Source organism: Microcaecilia unicolor, chromosome 14 (genome assembly GCF_901765095.1).
Source record: "Microcaecilia unicolor chromosome 14, aMicUni1.1, whole genome shotgun sequence".
Taxonomy (NCBI): domain Eukaryota; kingdom Metazoa; phylum Chordata; class Amphibia; order Gymnophiona; family Siphonopidae; genus Microcaecilia; species Microcaecilia unicolor.
Window position 1 is genome coordinate 25,056,730 of NC_044044.1, and position 18,088 is coordinate 25,074,817.

The following is an 18,088-nucleotide window of genomic DNA, read 5'->3' on the forward strand; positions in this document are numbered from 1 at the left end:
CTACCAGGTACTTGTGACCTGGATTGGCTACTGTTGGAAACAGGATGCTGGGCTTGATGGACCTTTGGTCTGTCCCAGTGTGGCAATACTTATGTACTTATGTGCATTTCTGGTCCGGTTTTTATTATTATAAGATAAGAACAACTAAAGAGAATGCATAAACTTAAAAAATATAATAGTCTTAACTAAAAATGTGAAGTGGTCAGTAGCTAAGAAAAAATCAAGTTCATTGCAGTTGAATTAAATGAATGTCCAAATAACTACAGGGGCAAAAAAATATAGAAGTCAAATATGTAAAGAAGCAATCTAGCAACTTGGTAATAATATAGTGAGGCCTTTGTACCAAAGGTACTAAAAATGTCAACTGAGAGGTAGGAATAATAGCTACTGCCCCACCCAACTGCTCACGTCTTATCAAAGTTTCACTGAAAAGTGTTTAGAAGAGCAAATATATTCTATTGATTTAGGGCAAAAACTGGAAGAATTGATGGGGTTGCAGTTTCCAGGACATGAAGTGTAATTTGATAAGTTACCTAATGGTTGGAAAATAGCATGGCTACTCAAATGAAAGATCTACAGAACAGAGTCATCAATTGATCACGTACTTTAAGCGATAAAAAGACTGAGAAATTAAAACATCAGCAGAACAAGGAAGAGAGATAGAGAGTCATGGGGAAAAAATGAGGGAGAGAAGTAGATATGAAGAAAGAGAGAAGCTTACTTGTTTCATTGAACCATTTGAAGGCTCGATACTCATGAGTTTAAAGACTGTACAACTTTCCTAACATGGTTTAAGAAGCATTCTCTTCTGCTCATCATTGGACTTGAGATGGATCCCCTACTGGCAGTAAAGGTGGGATGCTTGGTGGGACTGATGATTTTGACCATTGTTTGTGGTCTTATACCAGCTCATGTCAAGTGGTTCCAGAACAGATCTTCAAAAGGTAATAGTTTTGTCTTTGAACTGTGACTAGGTAATTTTACAAGTGGAGGAAGGAAATATCATTAAAAGTGTCTAACACATTATGGAAAAGCTGCAAGATTCCAGGTCACAAGTACCTGGGATCTTGCCAGGTACTTGTGACCTGGATTGACCACTGTTGGAAACAGGATACTGGGCTTGATGGACCTTCGGTCAGTCCCAGTAAGGCAATGCTTATGTTCTCGTGTAGGTCTGAGCTAAATCACTCAAAGATAAAAAAAAATATTAAGAACAGAACAAGAATTACATAGATAAGTTGGGAGAAGTCAACTACAATTAAATGCAATGAGTATAAAAAAAGAAGAAATGCAGAGATTAAAGGAATAAGAAAAGGAAAATATGAGTACAAGAATAAAGAAAAAAAGGACAACAAAAAGGTAAATAGAAAGAAAATATCAAGAAAGGAACATAAAAATGTTGAGGACAATATCCAGAATGAACTGGCCACTAAAATGGAATTTAGGCGGCTGTCCCTTCCTGAAAAAGTACATAAGTATTGCCATACTGGGAAAGACCAAAGGTCCATCGAGCCCAGCATCCTGTTTCCAACAGTGGCCAATCCAGGTCACAAATACCCGCAAGATCCCAAAAATGTACAAAACATTTTATACTGCTTATCCCAGAAATAGTGGATTTTCCCCAAGTCCATTTAATAACGGTCTATGGACTTTTCCTTTAGGAAGCCGTCCAAATACTGCCAGTTAGCGGCCAAAAGATAGCAGGTTATATTCCATGATATAACTATCTGCAGATTTTCGAAGCTAGGCTGGCCAAGTTTGGCAGCCATATTTGGCTGCCACAATAGTTGGAATAATTTTGGCCAGTCCGATTTTAATCGGCCAGTGCTAAATATCAGTTTGGCCAGTTAAAATCAGACCGGCCAAAGTTAAACCGGATATTCAATGCCGGTCACCAGAAACAGCCTGGCATTGAATATCCAGGTCCAGCGTGGCTGATCTGATATATTTCTCAGATGAGTAGAGCAATGAAATTAGTTTTTTTTTTCCTTACTGTTCCGTAACTTAGGAATGCGAACACCCGCGCAGTCAATGATTGCCTCTTTTGGTGCTGGGATCTTTCTTGGTGCCGGCTTGATGCATATACTCGCTGATTACCTCAGGGATATTGACGTGGAACTGAGAAACAGGTTGGGGAAAGTGAGTAACAAGACGTGGTCTGGAAACTTTTTCTTTTTTTACTCTTCCAGTTTTAAAAGTGATTTTTTTTGTCATCTCATTATCAAATTTCTGCGTATTATTAATTTCGTCAGAATAAGCTTTGTTATAGTAATAATGGGCTAAATTCAGTAAAATGCATATCCCACCGATCCAACATAAACCCCCACACCCAGCAACACAACATAATCAATGATCGTACTGGACAATTTATTATCCTCCTTACCCTCGAACCCCTAACCTCTGATTCACTTCTACCTCTTTTGACCACAACATAATCTTGTATTTATTATCAACCGAAAGCCACATTGAGCCTGCAAACAGGTGGGAAAATGTGGGATATAAATGTAATAATAAATAAAATAGGGCTGAAATTTTGACACCCAAAAAAAAATGAGAACTAACCGCTAAGGGAAAAATTACACTGGCTTCCACTTAACAACGCATCGCATTCAAAGTATGTTCTCTAGTTCATAAAATCATTCACGGAAATGCCCCAGCCTACATGCCAGATCTGATAGACCTGCCACCCGGGAACGCTAAAAGGACATCCCGCACTTTCCTTAATCTTCACTTCCCCAGTTGCAAAGGCCTAAAGTACAAACTAATGCATGCGTCAAACGTTTCTTACCTGAGTACACAGTTATGGAATGCATTGACGCGCAATTTAAAAACTATTTATGAACTAACTAACTTTCGCAAATCCCTGAAGACTCACCTCTTCAACAAGGCACACCAATAAGAACAGCTACTATAAATGTAATATACCGCCACCTTACCTATTATCAGCACTGTTTTCTACTTTTATCTAATGTTTAAACTTCGACTACGCTATTCTTTATGTTCCAATAACGGTCATCTCCCAATCTATTATCTACCAATAACGATACATTGTAAGCCACATTGAGCCTGCAAAAAGGTGGGAAAATGTGGGATACAAATGCAATAAATAATAATAATAATATTCTATGAATGGCATCTCTGACTTGAGCGAAGTATACAGAATAGCGCTTACCCCTGGATTCTATGTAGCACAACTAGAAATCAGCGCCAAAATCCAGTGCATGTAGCTTAATTGGCTTAACAAGGTAATTAGCATTGATAACGGCAATTAACAAGCAATAATGACCACTAATTGTCAATAATTTGAATTGATATGCACAATTCACTAAGTGTATTATGTAACGCGGTGTATCTAATTTCTATTGCACGCAGGCAAAAAGGGGCGTGCTTATAAGCGAGGAAATGTGCATTTCACGGACGTACTGAAACGTGCACACATAGTTATAGAATATGGCCCTCTGCACCTAAATCTATGCACTGGGATTTACACCATGTTTTCATTGGTGTAAATGGAAGAGTGTAGTTTTAGGCGCTGGGATATCAACCATGCGTATTCTATATATTGCACCTAAACCTAGGTACAGATAACACTGGACTACCGGTGTCATATGAAGCGAGGATGCCGTTGCTTAAGGCATCGTGATTTGCCGTAAGTTACTTGGCCCCCTGAGGAAGCTAAATTGCAGAGTGAAACAGAGAGCCCCATTGGGCAAAATTGAAAAGCTAAGTAACATTATTTGTTTAAGCATTCGTTAAGCATCACAATTTGGATGTCGTTGGGGACCAGCTTGCTCAAACTTCAAACGGGAATGCCAAACACACCAAAAAGTGTTCCCTATGAAGGAAAATGTTGTCCAAGGAGTAGGGAAGGGACGTGGAACAATGAATCCAGGCAGGATACCAAATGCTGAGTGGATAATTTTTTTTATTGCCAATGACTTATGTTCTTATTTCTAACTTCCTAGAAACTGTCCAGATCTATGTTTTTCTGTAAACCGCATGGAACTTCTGTGGGCTATCATAGTACATAAGCCCTATATCCAGCAGAAAAGAATGAGGGCTTCTTCTCTAGATGTGGATTAATTAGTGTCAACTGGAACGTAATACCTAACAGGCAGACTGTGAAAAATAATACAAGGAATCGAGGACTGTTCCAGAGTTTAAAAAGGCATGAGATAAGCATGTGGGATCACTTAGGAACAGGAAGAATTAGGGGTTACAGAGGATGGGCAGACTGGATGGGTCATATGGCCTTTATCTGCCGCCATGTTTCTATGAATCACAATCACAGCCACTTTTAGAGGGACATATTGCAAGTTAACACCACAATGATTCATACACCTGAAGCTGCCTGGTTTGTCTCTTTCTAAATGTATACTCATTGATAGAGTAAAATGTGGCATGGACCTTGAGTATTTCCTTTCTCCTGGATTTCTTGGGGAAAGTAAAGACATGAAGACCCAAGGTCAGTGTCAATATGTCCTTCGTCACCTAGCAATAAAAAATACCATAATCAAATTCTGGAGATTATCCGTAGATAGTCTGAATTCATGTACAGGTAATGTGGCTGTTTGAATGTATTTATTTATTTACTTACTTATTTTTTTCATTCATGACGATATACCGCTTTAACTGACAAACAGAACAAAGCGGTTTACAAATAAAAATTAAAAGCAAGGAAAAGAACTACAATGATCCAATAGGAAAGGTAAACATTCATTCGAGATCTGCATCACCCACTAGTATATGCCTGTTCAAATAACCATGCCTTCAGAATTGCCTTAAATTTCTTTAAATTGGGTTCACTATAGATGGCTCATGGCATGGAGTATAAAACAAAAAGTGAGGAGAATGGATGAGGATACCAACACTTGTATATTTATTCACTTAAAAATTAAAAAATAACAATGTACATGAAGATGGCATGGAGTTCCACAAATATGATGCTACAATGAAAAAAGCACTATGACGTATGCTTTTTAACTGAGCTAAACTTGGCCCTGGCAAAAACCATATGATGATCATTAATAGATCGTAACACCCGAGGTGTGAAATATGGAATGATCAATGAAGATAGATATCAAGGTCTACCTTGAGGGAAAGATTAAAAGCATGAAACAAAATTTTGAACCAGTGATGATCTTTCAAAGCAGATGTGACGTGATCAAATTTCCATTGTATGTTTTCCAGTTCTTCTTACCCTGGCCACATAAGATAGGTATTGCTGATAGTTTATATCCCTATAAGGTAGTACGTTTTCCTGTTCAGTGGCCCAAGAATCAGGGGAGCCAGGTCTGATTCCCAAGGCAGCTTCTTGTGACTCCGGTCAAGTCCTTTAATCCTCCATTGTCCCAGGTACAAATAAGTACCTGCATATAATATGTAAACTGCTTTGATGGTAACCAAAGAAAGGTGGTATATAAAATCCCAACCCCATCCCAACAATTAGATTCATATTTACTGATCTAGTCCTTGTTCTATCCAACTACAGTATGAATTTTTAGTGTTTCATTTCTCGGAGAAGTCAATTGGGTCACTAGAACTGCAAGCCACACAGAAAGCGTGAATCCAACCAAGACTGGAGTGAATCAACCTATCCTGAAAAGCTGGAGTCAGTTGGCGATCTTGCTTGCTAGATATATTTCCTTTGGTAGATTTTTCTGCCTGGTCTGTTGAGGTACCTCTGGAACATGTGTAAGATGCAATGTGGTGTTGAAGAGCTGGGCAACAGGAAGAGTAGTCACCACCAATCAGCTTCTGCAATGATAGTCTTCTCAAATAGTTGACAGAGGGCAGAGAGAGATGAAATAAAGGAATTGTGTCAGGATCCTGGGTAGCTGACAAACATCTTTAGATGGTTCTTCTGTTTATCACATTCACAAATAATACTACTTTCTGTTCCTTTTCATGAGAAGGCATAAGTGCAACTTGATTGTAAAACATTAGTAGATCTCAGAGTCATGTTAGGTTCCGATTTGGAAATCCTATATAATTCCTAATTTGTATTTGCATGGTTTGGAAAATCAGTTTTGATCTATTCAGCAAATTGCATCCAAGGGTTTTGAAAAGACCCAAAGAGATGAAAATGCAATGAGTTCAGGAATTTGAAAGCCTATCTGAGGGATTGAGGTCATCGTTTAACTCCTCATATAAGGTCATAATGGTCTGTGAGCTCAAGTAGTTCCTGTTGATCACCTCATCCTTAAGATGAACTAACACAGTATTCCAAGGCCTGAAAATCCAAAGCCATGTTTGCCTTTTTGCTTTCCTCAGCTATATCTCTTTCTTCTCTCTTTCTTGCCAGCTCTTCTTTTTCTCTCCTTCTTCTTCCTTGTCCTATCCTCTCTTTTCTTCTGTTGTCTCTTCTCTTTTGGTCCATCTTTATCCTTCATGTTTTTTTGCATATTTTGCAGCTAACGCGTCTTTAACCTCTACCACATATGCAATGAAGGCTTGATGTTTCTTACAGGGTACATGCTAACTTTTGACAATAATGTGTAGTCACTAAATAGCATGTAGTTCAGAGTAATAACTTCACATGCTCATTATATTCTCATGTACATACCTTTTGCTTATTAACATGTGGATAGATTTCATGCTTTAGTATTCATAAGATAAAGTGTTAGTGAATGTTATATACACATTAGATGGGCAATAATGACTAGGTTTAGACCAAGGCTGGACAAACAGTAAGAACTTAAGAGCCTTGACAAGGGTGAGGGTGTCTGGTGTGTGAGATTTAGGGCTAGATTTACTAAGACGCATACACATGTTAACCCACATTATTATTAATCAACCAACACAAATTAAATTTAATGAAGCATGTTAATGTTCAATAACACATTGGAATTGAAGGGCTTGAATACCCAGAAAAAAATGTGTTGACAGATTAAATTTAACAATCTGGCTGACAGAATCATATAAACGTAGATTTAAAAAAATATATCAGAAGGCTCCTAAATTTATAGAGCATGAAAGTGATGGTGCAAAAGATTGGAAGGGGAATGAAGCTCTTGTTGATCTTGAGCACTATATACCTCTCTTAAATGAGCTCATAGGCCTAACGTTCCACACCTGGGCCTAAAACACCAAACAGCAAGCTAAGCCCTAAATTCTGAAAAATATTTAGGTGCCTATACTTTATGGAATAAAATTCCCTAACTTCAGTGCCTAACTTAGACACTGAGCACTCTTTCAATAACATGTTTTAAATCTTTAGTGGATACGACGCTATCAAGCATCCTAAGGCCTTTTGCGCTTTAGAGAATCTACCCACAGTATTTCCCTTTTAGAAGTTGCATCATCTCAAAGCCAGCAAGAAAACGGCCTTGAAGGCTTTATTTTGTGTCATTAGTTTGACCTACATTCATCTGGTGTTTAAATCTTCATTCCGATTAACTTCAAAATAATTTCAACTCGTCTACCATAATGCATCCTCTAAGTGGAATGGGAGACAGCTGACATTCGAGTGCAGTCGTTATTAAAAAATAGCGCATAAGCCCTTATCGACACCTATTTTTTAGGTAAAGGGCTAACACGCTAATCAGTTAGCATATGGCAATGCAGCTGTGCCCACTTTCCATCCCCAGACATGTCCCCTCTGCGTGAAAATAAAATTTATTTTTAGCGTGTGGCTTGCAAGTACATAGCCTGTGGAAAGCCCTTTACAGCTACCCTTTGTGATACCTTTAGGAAAAATAAATGACTGTTTCTAAACATGCCAACATAAACATGTATATGCCAGCACATGAATATTAATGTTGTTATTTCATAACGTAAAGGGTCATGTGTCCATGTTGGCCCATTCATATTTTAGACATTTGTGGTTCTAAAATCAGATGCTCCTGCCACATGTAACAGGAACCTAAGTGTCTATTCTTAACCTGGATGTCTCAATTCTGATGTGTATAGCCTTTCTAAAATGTCACTTCACATTGGTACTAGGCTATTTAGTGTGACCATTAAGCACATCACCCTAAATTCAGTTAATCTCTAAACCATAGCAGTAGAGCTTCCGGGGTATGTACAACTTCATACATGCAGCTTTCTGTTCCTCCTAGCTGCTCTTCATCATCAAATATGGGACTTCCTAGTTGTAACAGGTCTTGAATAAGGCTAAGGACATGAAAATAAGCGACCTAATCAACTTTCGGAAATCACTGAAGACTTAGCTTTTCAATAAAACATACCACAACGACCCATCACTTGAACTGTAACGCATTACTACCTTAACTATCATTTCATTATCATTCTTGTTATAACTAATGCTTTATTCCAATACGTTAATCTTAGTCTTCTGTAATTATTAATTGTATCTTATCTCTGTTATGGCAATAGCCAGAGCGGATTATTGTAAGCCACATTGAGTCTGCAAATAGGTGGGAAAATGTGGGATACAAATATAACAAATAAATAAATAAATAAAATAACTTTTTAATGACAATCTTTCTGGGCTGGAGTCAGCTGGTCAGTATTTTGCCCGTGAGGTTTTCTTGAACTTTATATGTTTTTGTTGTTGTTTTTTTTTGTTGGTTTGTTTTTTTGTTAACCTGGTCATCTTTTTATATTTCCATCTGTTGATGGAAACGTGCCAAATTCTTTTCAATAAAAATCTAAATTCTGTGAAAGTATAGCTTTATATTATACGGTACATTCAGTGCTTTCAGATCCACCTGCTTATTCAGTATGTTGGCATGAATCCAAAGCAGCGTCTTTTTTTTTTTTTTATGTTAGTCAAATTGCCGATATCATTCTTCAGGTCTGCTGCTAGCTTTACTCAGCTAATTGGCCAGGAGCCCTGAGGAGACTTCCAAAGCCTTGACGGGTATAATTAGTGTTAACTAACCCTTAAGGAATTAATCTGCAAAAGTTATAATTAATGCTAGCTTTTTTGTACTCTGTTTCTACCAAACTTTCCCCTAGGTCCCTGTGAAACCAATTAAACAGGGAAGCAACCTTAACAGCACGATTTAATGAGGATTTGCTAAAGTTAACTTTAGAAATTACACTGAACACTGTGTACACAGAACAACTGATTTCTGCCTGTCTGTGATAGGCCTCAGAGCAGAAGAAAGATGTTTGCCTTGAATTTTTCTGACATTCCTGCAGTGTGTAGAAAGGTCACTATTTTTTTTTTAATGAGACTTACTAATTAATTATAAAGACACACTGATCAGATCCAGGAAAACAAGGTAGTTATACCTCAGAAGGGATAGCTTTGGTCATTCCTGGTTTTAATCGCCCGTCTGCTGTGATTATTGGGGGCTGATGATTGACTTTCAACTCTTAACCCCTAATTCACCAGTTCAGTATCCATGGTTGTTTTAAACATTCGTTCTCATGGACCCATATACTCAACAAATATCCAGGAGACAACGACAATAACCCAAACTACATCTCCCACTAAATTCCCTTACACGTATCCCATGTACCATCCCCCCTCCCGCCTCCACTACCCTTCTCCTACGCTCACCTACCCCTTGCTCACACCTTCTCCTACTCCCTTCTCCCTTGCCCATCTCCACCTACCTATCTCCTCTTTCATTATTCTGCTATACTTATATTTTCATGTGAGCCGCATTGAACCTGCTATGAGCGGAAAATGCGCGGGGTACAAATGTAATAATAAATAAATAATAAATTACTCCATAATCCCTTATTTGTCCTGTCTCAAATAGATTTTAAGCTCAGTTGAACATTGACTGTCTCTTGCATGGGTTGTGTATAGCTAGATTCTATTAATGGTGTTGAAAATATTGCTTCCCCCCCCCCCCCCAAATAAAATGCTGAGCATTATTCTATAAGCTACGCCTAAAGTTAAGAGCAGTTTATAAAATAGCACTTATGTCCAGGGGGTTACACTTAATTTTAGGTGTGTCCATTTGCACTAACTAATTCATGGTGTACACGCTTTAGGTACAGAGCTTCCTTATTCTATAATTGCACAGAAAATCATGATCTGCCCTGAACCACCCATGACTCTCCCATTTCTTCACCCCCTTTTTCGAGATGCGTGTAAAATGTAGCTGCAGACCACAGGTCTAAATTTACATGTGTACCTCTTAGTTATTTCAATTAGTGCCATATCTGGATTTTCAGAAGGCGTTTGACAAAGTGCCGCACGAAAGACTCCTGAAGAAATTGCAGAGTCATGGAATCGGAGGTAGGGTATTATTATGGATTAAGAACTGGTTGAAAGATAGGAAGCAGAGAGTAGGATTGCGTGGCCAGTATTCTCAGTGGAGGAGGGTAGTTAGTGGGGTCCCGCAGGGGTCTGTGCTGGGTCCGTTGCTTTTTAATGTATTTATAAATGACCTAGAGATGGGAATAACTAGTGAGGTAATTAAATTCGCCGATGACACAAAATTATTCAGGGTCGTCAAGTCGCAGGAGGAATGTGAACGATTACAGGAGGACCTTGCGAGACTGGGAGAATGGGCGTGCAAGTGGCAGATGAAGTTCAATGTTGACAAGTGCAAAGTGATGCATGTGGGTAAGAGGAACCCGAATTATAGCTACGTCTTGCAAGGTTCCGCGTTAGGAGTTACGGATCAAGAAAGGGATCTGGGTGTCGTCGTCGATGATACGCTGAAACCTTCTGCTCAGTGTGCTGCTGCGGCTAGGAAAGCGAATAGAATGTTGGGTGTTATTAGGAAGGGTATGGAGTCCAGGTGTGCGGATGTTATAATGCCGTTGTATCGCTCCATGGTGCGACCGCAGCTGGAGTATTGTGTTCAGTACTGGTCTCCGTATCTCAAAAAAGATATAGTAGAATTGGAAAAGGTACAGCGAAGGGCGACGAAAATGATAGTGGGGATGGGACGACTTTCCTATGAAGAGAGGCTGAGAAGGCTAGGGCTTTTCAGCTTGGAGAAGAGACGGCTGAGGGGAGATATGATAGAAGTGTATAAAATAATGAGTGGAATGGATCGGGTGGATGTGAAGCGACTGTTCACGCTATCCAAAAATACTAGGACTAGAGGGCATGAGTTGAAGCTACAGTGTGGTAAATTTAAAACGAATCGGAGAAAATTTTTCTTCACCCAACGTGTAATTAGACTCTGGAATTCATTGCCGGAGAACGTGGTACGGGCGGTTAGCTTGACGGAGTTTAAAAAGGGGTTAGATAGATTCCTAAAGGACAAGTCCATAGACCGCTATTAAATGGACTGGAAAAATTCCTCATTTTTAGGTATAACTTGTCTGGAATGTTTTTACGTTTGGGGAGCGTGCCAGGTGCCCTTGACCTGGATTGGCCACTGTCGGTGACAGGATGCTGGGCTAGATGGACCTTTGGTCTTTCCCAGTATGGCACTACTTATGTACTTATGTACTTATGTACTAATAATTGGCACTAAGAGGTAGAATCTAAATATGGCGCCTGGAAAATCGTCGTGGAAATAATTTTTGCCTAAGCATATTCTATAAGATTTAGGCGCAGTATATAGAATACGCTTAGTTGATATCCCGGCACCTAAAACTAAGGCGTCCAATTATACCGATGAAAATATGGCGTGAATCTCTGCATGTAGATGTTCGCAGACTGGGCAGTATTCTATAACAATGCGCATAAATTAGGAATGCCCATTTCCCCGCCCATAACCATGCCCCTTTTTGGATGCACACATTAGAATTTTGACGCAGCGAGTTACAGCATACGCTTAGCGAGTTATGCATGTAAATTCTAATTATTGCCAATTAGTGCTTATTATTGCTTGCTAAGTGCCGTTAACAATGCTGATTGGCTTGTTAAGCTAGTCACGTTATGCACTTTGTTATGGAATAGGCTTAGATTGAGGCACAAAACGCTAGGCACAATATATAGAATCTGGCAGTAATTGGCAAATTTTATGCGTGGGATAAACATAAAGGAATCCTGTTCAGAAGGAATGGATCCTCAGAAGCTTAGCCGAGATTGGGTGGCGGGGCTGGTAGTTGGGAGGCGGGGCTAGTGCTGGGCAGACTTCTACAATCTGTGCCCTGAAAATGACAGATACAAATCAAGGTCAGGTATACACAAAAAAGTAGCACATATGAGTTTATCTTGTTGGGCAGACTGGATGGACCGTGCAGGTATTTTTTCTGCTGTCATCTACTACATTACTATGTTCAATTATGATGTGTGTGCAATTGGGGCATTCACCATTTGCGTGCATATCTCAAAGCATCCTTTAAAGAATTAGGGGGAAAGAAACACCACAGAAATAATAAGTAGTAGTACTAGTAAAGGGAAAGGGGATGGGCCTTTCTGTGGTTACAATCACAGCGGTTTAGGTGGTGGGAGGCAGGGATAGTGCTGGGCAGACTTGTACGGTCTGTGCCCTGAAAAAGACAGGTACAAATCAAGGTAAGGCATACACAAAAAAGTGGCACAGTGGGAGGCGGGGCTGGTGGTTGGGAGGCGGGGATAGTACTGGGCAGACTTATAGGGTCTGTGCCAGAGCCGATGGTGGGAGGCGGGGATAGTGCTGGGCAGACTTGTACGGTCTGTGCCCTGAAAAAACAGGTACAAATCAAGATAAAGTATACACAAAAAAGTGGCACATTTCTTAGGCAGACTGGATGGACCGTGCAGGTCTTTTTCTGCCGTCATCTACTATGTTATGTTACATATTATATACAGGTACTTATTTGGTGCTAATAGCAGCTCAGCTTAAATAGGCTCCAGTATGAAAAGAGTGTGAGGTCGATAATCAAAGCGATTTAACGGTCAGAAACAGGTCCTAGCCAGTTAAGTTGCTTGTTTGGGGGGCTTAACCACTCATTTTCGGCAGCACTCAACTGCTCAGTGCCACTGAAACATAGCAACATAGTAGATGACGGCAGATGAAGACCCGTATGGTCCATCCAGTCTGCCCAATAAGATAAACTCATTACATATGACGTGAAGTGATACATCACATGTATAACTGATCTTGATTTATCCTTGCCATTTTTAGGGCATAGACTGTAGAAGTCCGCCTGGCACTGGCCCCATCCCAAGATTTCTGAAGTTGCTGTCAAAGCCCCTGAATAGCTCCGCTCCAGCCCATCCAAATCTATTCAGCCTCAATCAGGGCACAGACCATAGAAGTCTGCCCAGCATTGACTTTCCTACTTAATCTCCGCTACGTTTCTTTGGATCCAATCCTTCTAAATAGGATTCCTTTGTGTTTGTCCCACGCATTTTTGAATTCTGTTACCGTTTTCATCTCTACCACCTCCTGTGGGATGGCATTCCAGGTAAATACCACCTTCTCAGTGAAAAAGTACTTTCTGACATTATTCCTGAGTCGGCCCCCTTTCAACCTCCATTCATGCCCTCTGGTTCTACCACCTTCCCATCTCTGGAAAGGTTTGTTTGCGGATTAATGCCATTCAAATATTTGAACATCTGTATCATATCACCTCTGTTTCTCCTTTCCTCCTGGTTAGGGCCTGGTATTTTGGGTGCATTCCTGGGGTGTAGTGAACATTTAACTGTTTAAGTGCCTTTAATAAGCACGAAGCCACTAAGATTAGGTAATAAGCCACTTAGACTACTGCAATGGAATTTACGCAGGATGCAACGAACAGACCTTAAAGAAGCTTCAGACCACCCAGAACACGGCAGCTAGGCTTATATTTGGAAAAGCGCAATATGAAAGCGCAAAACCCCTCCGCGAAAAACTACACTGGCTCCCCATCAAAGAACGCATCACCTTCAAAATCTGCACTATGGTTCACAAGATAATCTACGGCAAAGCCCCTGGACACATGACAGACTTGATCGACTTACCAACCAGAAACACATCAAGATCAACCCGAACATATCTAAATCTCCACTACCCAAGCTGCAAAGGCCTCAAATACAAATCAACTTACGCGTCCAGCTTTTCCTAAATAAGCAAACAACTCTGGAACACATTACCAAAAGCCTTGAAAACGACGCACGACCACCTAACCTTCCGGAAATCACTAAAAACTAACCTATTCAAAAAGGCACACCCTGCCGATCCAACCTAAATGCCTGACCTCAGCGACACATCAAAATTAAAGTACGTAATGGACATAATTCAACTCCTCCGCTGCACATTTCCCTAAATGTGACTCCACCACATGAACTTTATCCTACCACGATATCACTTTGTATTTGGTCTCACCGGAGCCGGCAAACGCCTCCCGGTACTATGTAAGCCACATTGAGCCTACAGATATGTGGGAAAATGTGGGATACAAATGCAGCAAATAAATAAATAAACCAGCCAAGGTGAATGCATAAAAGTCAGTACTACTTAATGTGGTACATCATAGCCAGATAAATGGTAAATATCGTATGTAGGGCCTCTTCCATCAAGCCACGCTAGCAGATCCCATGTGGCAATCCCAACGAAAATCGGTCAAAGTGAATGGGCTTTATTGGTATTACTGCACCGGAGACTGCTAAAAGAGCTGGTGGTTGGGAGGCGGGGCTGGTGGTTGGGAGGCGGAGATAGTGCTGGGCAGACTTATACGGTCTGTGCCAGAGCCGGCGGTGGGAGGCGGGGATAGTGCTGGACAGACTTATACGGTCTGGGCCCTGAAGAGCACAGGTACAAATCAAAGTAGGGTATACACAAAAAGTAGCACACATGAGTTGTCTTGTTGGGCAGACTGGATGGACCGTGCAGGTCTTTTTCTGCCGTCACCCAGAAATCAATTCTTGAGCCTGGGCATGACCTGGTACTACATTTCTGGCCATAATGCTGGTAGCGTTCAGAAAAAGGCTGAGTGCCGCTGGCTGAATACTACTACTACTACTTAACATTTCTAAAGCGCTACTAGGGTTACGCAGCGCTGTACAATTTAACATGGAAGGACAGACCACTGTATCTCTATTTGCCTTGGCCTGTGTCTGAAAACTTAAAACAAGTTGCTATCCTTATTTGCATTGGTCAGTCACAGTATCAGTGACATAGCTGTCCTCCAGCATATGTATGACATTCGTGCAGATCCTAAGCTTCACCACTGCCTCTGGTAGGTTATCCCAGGCTTTGTTATCTTCCTCTTTGATTCTAAGAAGACCAATATTTAGTCTAATATCCAGGCCTTTTCCCCTTTCTTACTACCGAGTTCTCTCATAATCCACACATCTTTCCAACATGGTGAGGCTATGGCCTTCCTCAGGCTCCTAGAAGGTTGGGCTTTAACCATGATCTCTCTGTAAAAGTTACCCCGGCCTTTCTAATGTCTTTTTACACCTGTACTATTGGTATTTAGGATTGCAATTGTGCTATTTTTTGTGCAGATTACCCTAGTTTCTTTGGAAACCTGATGTAGACATTCAATTGGCTTTGCATTCTCTTTCTTTTTGGCCATCTAAAGTTTTGTATTGCTAAGACAACAACCAATCTCCTTCCTTCATATTTTTGCTAAACAATAGCTCCCTAACCAATACAATCTTTGAGAGAGAGAGAGAGAGAGAGAAAGAGAGAGGGAGAGGTTGACCTTAGTCACAATCCCATTATTGATAATAATTTTCTATCTTATATTCCAGGTTGGTTATCCAATGGCGGAGCTGATCCTGTCTCTGGGTTTCTTATTGGTGCTAATCATAGAACAAGTAGTCATTCAGTTTTTCCACCAGCAGGTACCAGAGCAGAATGGGGTGAACATTGTAGTGACACCTGGAGCTGCTCATCTAGAGACCAAGCAAGATCTCAGTAGGAAAACTGAGCCACTGGAGGATCCGAGTGATCCTCATGTTCACCTCAACTTTGAAGTTCATGTATCATTTCGGTCTTTAATCCTCTTTTGCTCTTTGTCCATCCATTCGGCTTTTTCAGGCCTCTCCATTGGATTACAAACTAATTATTCTTCTACCATTCAGATCTGTATTGCTGTGATGATCCATAAGGTTATTATTATTTTTAGCTTGTCCCTTAAGTTGGTCAACAGCAGGATCCGTCCCCAATGGTTGTTGGCCTACATTTCCATATTTTCTCTCATAACACCAGTTGGCATTGGGGTTGGCATTCTGATTTCCATGAAGCGGGCTGCAGAATTTGCCTTGATTCAAGCAATCCTAGAAGGCATAGCAGCAGGAATTTTTCTTTATGTTACCTGTTTGGAGATTTTGACCCAGGAATTGAACGCTCCAGGGAAGCCACTGCTGAAAACCCTGTTCATAGTCCTTGGATTCTCAGTTATGGCTCTTATTGCCATATGGACATAACAGAACGATAATGGTATGAGCTAGACCTGCAAGGAATTGTTTTTCAACCCAGAGACCCATGTACATGTACCTAAAAGAACTGAACTGAGTCTATTCAAGGTCAATAACTAATAATTATAGACATGAGGTTATAGAATTACCAATTATGGAGGAAATTCTATAAATAGGCACCCCGATGCTATACAATGAGAGCTAATTCTATAGCAGCACCTGGAATCCCAGATTCTACTATAGAAGATTAGAATAACCCAGTATCAACACATATTATATTTATATGTCCACAGTTATACCAGCCATAGACTTGGCATAACCATGGACGCTTTGATGCACATCTTAACATTATTCTGTAAGTTATGTGTGTGGGAATCTCACCCATTTCTTGCCCATCTGTAGACTCCACTTGCATGTATGCACTATAGGAGCTAATTTTCAAAGCACATAGATTTACGTGGCAGGGCATAATTGAAGATGGGCGGCCATCTCTAAGGATGGCTATCTCTAATGGTGGCCCCGTGAAGCGGCGTACCTGACCGTATTATCGAAACAAGATGGCCGGCCATCTTTCATTTTGATAATACGGTCGGGGCCGGCCAAATCTCAACATTTGGCCCGCCCTTAGAGATGGCCGGCGTTAGGGATGGCCGGCCTTGGTTTTCACCGATAATGGAAACCGATGCCGACCATCTCAAATCTGGCCAAATCCAAGGCATTTGGTCATGGGAGGAGCCAGCATTTGGAGTGCACTGGTCCCCCTCACATGCCAGGACACCAACCGGGCACCCTAGGGGGCACTGCAGTGAACTTCATTAATTGCTCCCAGGTACATAGCTCCCTTACCTTGTGTGCTGAACCCCCCCAAATCCCCCCCCCCCAAAAACCCACTTCCCACAACTGTACATCACCACCATAGTACTTATGGGTGAAGGGGGCACCTACATGTGGGTACAGTGGGTTTTGGAGGGCTCCCATTTACCACCACAAGTGTAACAGGTGGGGGGATGGGCCTGGGTCCACCTGTGTGAAGTGCATTGCACCCACTAAAACTGCTCCAGGGATCTGCACACTGCTGTCATGGAGCTGGGTATGACATTTCAGGCTGGCATAGAGGCTGGCAACAAAATGTTTTTAATTTTTTTTATGGTGGGAGGGGGTTGGTGACCACTGGGGGAGTACGGGGAGGTGATTCCCGATTCCCTCCGGTGGTCATCTGGTCATTTGGGGCACCTTTTTGAGACTTGGTCCTGAAAATAAATGGACCAAGTCAAGCCAGCTATATGATGGCCAGAGCCGGCCTTCTTTTTCCCATTATCGGCCGCAGGCGGCCGTCTGTTAACCACGCCCCTGTCCCGCCTTCTGCACACTGCCAAAACGCCCCCTTGTACTTTTGCCGGCCCCGCGACGGAACGCAGTTGAAGCCGGCCAAAATCGGCTTTCGATTATACCGATTTGGCCGGCCTTAGGAGAAAGCCGACCATCTCCCGATTTGTGTCGGAAGATGGCCGCCCTTCTCCAAAAATAAGCAAAAAAGTTGCATAGTAACCCATGTAATTTTGCAAGTCTATGTGCTTTGAAAATTAGCCTCCATGCCACTTGCATGATTCTGGAGGAGTTGTCTAGTGGTTAGTGCAGTAGGCTAAAACTCTAGGAATCTGGGTTCAGTTCCCACTGCATTTCCTTGTGACTTTGGACAAAGTCTGTTAACCATCCTTTGCCACAGGTATAAAAGATTGTGCGCCCCCTAGGGACAGAGAATGTATCTGCATATAATAAATGTAAACTGCTTTGATTGTACCACAGAAAGGGTGTATACCATATCCTAATATCCTTACATTAATGCATGCGAGGGGCAGGCAAATGCAAGCACCCAGTTATAGAATTGCCTTTTATAAGGGGAGTTCAGTGCATGGTGTCCAAAGT

The 18,088-nt window shown here is 41.2% G+C and overlaps 1 protein-coding gene across 1 annotated transcript; it reads left to right on the forward strand.

The window, feature by feature from the left end:
• The first annotated feature begins 829 nt into the window (after positions 1-829).
• LOC115457147 (zinc transporter ZIP1-like) lies at positions 830-16,171 on the forward strand. The gene is made up of 3 exons (XM_030186570.1): positions 830-944; positions 2,009-2,139; positions 15,494-16,171. The coding sequence occupies exons 1-3, from the start codon at positions 830-832 to the stop codon at positions 16,169-16,171; spliced, it is 924 nt and encodes a 307-aa protein (XP_030042430.1).
• Positions 16,172-18,088: the final 1,917 nt, after the last annotated feature.

Excerpts from the sequence above, each read along its gene's own strand:
- LOC115457147 (XM_030186570.1), top strand. The coding sequence starts at position 830 with ATGGATCCCCTACTGGCAGTAAAGGTGGGATGCTTGGTGGGACTGATG. Across the intron at positions 945-2,008 it reads CCAGAACAGATCTTCAAAAG|GAATGCGAACACCCGCGCAG; the intron begins GTAATAGTTTTG and ends TCCGTAACTTAG. Across the intron at positions 2,140-15,493 it reads TGAGAAACAGGTTGGGGAAA|GTTGGTTATCCAATGGCGGA; the intron begins GTGAGTAACAAG and ends CTTATATTCCAG.